Here is a 3,962-nt window from a genome sequence, read left to right on the forward strand (position 1 = left end):
TTTGCTCAGTGTTCGAAGGTTTAAATCGATGTAAACGGCGCCTGAACGCAGCACAATAAAAGCGATGTCGATACAGGTTTCAAAGGGTTAATGGGGAACATAAAAGACAACCTTGTATCAGTTCCTCTGTCCCCAGAGAAAAGCAGAAGTGGAGTCATGCTGATGTTACTTCCTGGTTTTCCACCAATGAGGATGTCTTTCAGGATTTGATCTGCAGAGAGAGGAAATGTGAGGAGAAAATACACAAAACAAGCAATAATATCTGACTCATATCTTCTCTTACTCATGTCAGGGAGTTTTGTCTCAACAGAAATCCTCCAGTTCTGCTGAACATCGCCTTCTGTTACTTGTCCTGTCAGCAGAATGTACCGAGTTTCTCCTGAAATGCACGCAGCCTAGAAAAGACAACGACAGGAAAACACAACTGACATATCTGCGACAAAATCCTAAAAACAGGAGCTGAATTCACAAACATGCTCATAACGATCACTGAGGTCTCTGAGGTCAGGACCTCGGGATTTTTTCCCGCGTGTATATGTATGTGTGTGTGTGTGTGCGCGTGCACTTGGGTGTTGAGGTGAATGGTCCTGTTGTCTCTATGCAATCTTTGGTAGACCTGGTGGTTTTGGGGTATTAGGGTGGTATGTGCAGTAAAGTAAGTAATGTAAGGAAATCTAGCAGGCAGAATTTAATGCAATCTTTGCGAAGCGAAACACTACAAGTGAGTTGAGGTGACGTAAAGTAAAATTAACTTATTACATGACGTCAGTAGATAAGTTACGGAAAGACAGCAGCGACTTGCTTGCAGGCTACCGAATTTCTTCTGATTTTATGTTATTAACTAAGATCCTTAGGGGAAATATTAAAGAGTAAAAGTACACATTTTATTTAGGAAATGTAGGGCAGGAAAAGTGAAAGTTGAAAGAAATACAAATATTCCAGTATAGAACAGATACTCCCAAAAATACCTAACTACTATAATGAAGTATTATTACTTCACACCACTGGTCAATGTCACACACATATGAAAACAGATAATTTATGCTACACTGATGTGATTTTACAGTTACTGTTTTTATGTTACTGGCACTTTAAACTATATTTTAGTATATTTCTAGGATTTTAAGACATTTCTACAATTTTAGGACATTTGTAGGATTTTAGACATTTTAACTGGAGCTGAGAGAATCGAGACCTGCCCACATGTCTCCCCTGATGCAGCCCTGGTACTATTCTGTATTTGTTTTGTGCTACTTGAAGTTTCTGTTTCAAGGTTTTATCCTAAGACCCAAAGACAAAGAGATGATCCTTCATGCATCATTCACACGGGGCCTTTCTTTACCTGCGTGCTCGGATGTAGCAACTGACTTGTAAAAGTGACTTCGAGGTTTTGTCCTGTGAGGGGACTTTCAAACGCCAAGAGCAGCACGGGGTTCAGCTTCAGCAAAGGAGCGTGTGAGAGGTCAAAGGTCAAGATGAGTGTTCCTGTTGCATCTTCCTCTGCCAAGAGCACTGAGGGAGAAGATGAAACATGCCGTAAGATACAAATAAAATAAAAAATGAAATAAAATATAATAAAGTAAAATTCAAACAAAAATGCATTGCAGTCAGAAAGCACTGATACCTCCAGCTGGATGCAAAACCTCTAATCCATTTCTGCTCGTTTCCTTAGCGAGCTGTAGTAAGACTGAACTTGATGAGCTGTCAGATCTGCTGCAGAGTCCAAACTGAGCCAAACTGCGGTTTGTGAGTTCCCCGCCGCTCCCAACACCTTCACGCAGCACTGCGAATATGTCATCCACAAAGCATGGAGCATTATGAGGGGCGCGATGAAAGCCTGTGGACGCTGATGAAGCCCCTGCTGATGGAGAGGTGTGCTCTGCATTAAAAAAAAAGAAAAAAATCAGAAAAAAATCTAGCAGCAGGAGCCACATGCAAAAAAAGAAATCCAAAACACATCAATTGATAAAATAAAAAAAGAGCATAAAATAAAGCCATTGTACAGAACTGCATTAACATACATCCACAAACTCTGAGTCTGACCTGTCACAGTGGGGTCGTGCGTCGGGATGAGCTGCTGTTCATGTGAGACCTGCAGGGCCACACACAGCCCGCTGCAGCAGAGCATCAGCGCTCCAAAGCAAAACACGTCCACAAACAACATGCTTGACTGTCTGAACGCCTGGATTGCCTGTGTGGTCCGACCTTTCTCACTCGATTGTTTTGAATGGGTCAACCTCATGAGGAAGGGAGTTAAATCCTCCCACCTTCCCTTCTCACTAACTGGGAAACGCTCTGGAATATCGTGTGCCCTTGATGATTCAGACTGTGGATTGTATTTGAGTTGTTTGCTGCACAGAAGTGGCCTTTTTCACCGCAGGAAAGCAGGTTTAGGCCAGATAAGGCAACGGAGGTGAGGACATACACCAAGAGGGTTCAGTTTAGCCTACAGCGTGGACTTAGAACTTCCTCATGAGCCTTTCACTGTCCAAAACAAACAATGCTCCAGCTGGATACAGAGAGGTGTTTGAACCCTTTATGGCTGTATAGCAACGATCTATAGATACAGATCGTTCATACGAACAAATGCAATTAAAGATCTAATGGGAAATACACCAACTTGATCACTTTCCTGACTCTCATGTCTGTGCGTTACGGGTTTAGTTGCATTTAGCAGTGAAACTTCTCACTTGTGCCAGGCATGTAGGAGGACTACGCTGGATCACATGAAAAATGCGAAAATATAAATGCCCCTGCAGAGTGCCCCAGTAACGAGTCCTAAAACCCAGAAATAACTGTGCTTTTCAGCACTCCTGGTTCCCTCTTCTCAAAGTCAGTGGGTTTTTGGTCTGATGAGCGAAATAAGGTCTGTGATTATCACAAGATGAAGAGATTTTCATGTTTTGTTCAATGTCAGTAAATACCCCGCTTCTGAATTCTGAATCTTTTGTCTTAAAAAAGACTACAGAGCGTCATCATGGCGAGCTGCGCCGAACACGGCTTTATATAGCCTCGTTGTGGTGGCAATGTCAAAGTCATGCGACCGTAGAGCAGTGCCTGCTCATGTTTTGAACATCCATCGCCATGCTTCTTGGAATATTATCATGAGAGGAGAAGTCACATAACATCACTCAATGGAAATGCAGTACACACACAACTGTGTTTCCCTTTAACAGAAAGCCCTCACACTGAGGAGCAAACAGCACTCAGAGAGTCGTGAGAGCTGAAAGAAACAATATCCTTCTAAGAAGGTTATCCTAACAAATGTGTACTATTTATCTGCTCTCAGTCCTCCTAGAAGGAGTCAAACACATCCTGCTTCCAGAGAGGAGACGTGAGATCTGATTCCCTTTAAAGAGCCGTCACTCCCATCACTGCTCTCACAGCTGCAGTCCTGTTTTGCAGACAGTCAAGGTCTCTGAGCTGTTTGTGTCCCGAGAGATAAAGCCAGGTCTCATTCTTGTGCATCACAAATCTTCACTGAGGAATGACAAAAACTGTTCATTATTTTCTAATGTCTGCAACATGTTACCAATGCAGTACTTGTGGAGCATTTCTTGGCAGGAACGTCATCCTGGTGTTCGTTCAGACAGCAGTGTGAGGTTATTTCTGGATATCTGTACCGTGGGAATCATCCGCCTGTATTCAACAGCGTTTATTTTTCTATTCTGAAAACTTCAGAGGTGTCTTTACAGCCTGTGGGCCACAATGTGGGGCTAGAGAGGACCCTGTCAATGTCTTTTTAGGCTGATTCAGAATCAGAAATACTTTACTTGTCCCAGAGGGAAACTATGGTTCGTTACAGTCGCTCTGATGCCAGCATAGAGAATTATCGCAAGTAAAAATAAGTACCAGCAAAAGTATAGAAAATATAAATAAAGTAAGAGTAAGCAATTAGCAAAGTATGTAAATATGTAATATCTAAAATAAAATATGTAAATATGCTGAGTATGTAAGTGTGT

General features: G+C 42.2%; 1 protein-coding gene across 1 annotated transcript; it reads right to left on the reverse strand.

Annotated features, from left to right (window-relative positions):
* Positions 1-111: 111 nt before the first annotated feature.
* Positions 112-2,164, reverse strand: LOC121963642 (the record flags this gene model as incomplete). The annotated part of the gene is made up of 5 exons (XM_042513917.1): positions 2,044-2,164; positions 1,625-1,879; positions 1,343-1,512; positions 284-395; positions 112-211 (listed from the first exon to the last, which is right to left on the reverse strand). Coding segments are annotated over exons 1-5 (758 nt in total), but the record flags the coding sequence as incomplete, so codon positions are not given.
* Positions 2,165-3,962: the final 1,798 nt, after the last annotated feature.

This window comes from Plectropomus leopardus, unplaced genomic scaffold, assembly GCF_008729295.1.
Source record: "Plectropomus leopardus isolate mb unplaced genomic scaffold, YSFRI_Pleo_2.0 unplaced_scaffold11981, whole genome shotgun sequence".
Classification (NCBI taxonomy): Eukaryota; Metazoa; Chordata; class Actinopteri; order Perciformes; family Serranidae; genus Plectropomus; species Plectropomus leopardus.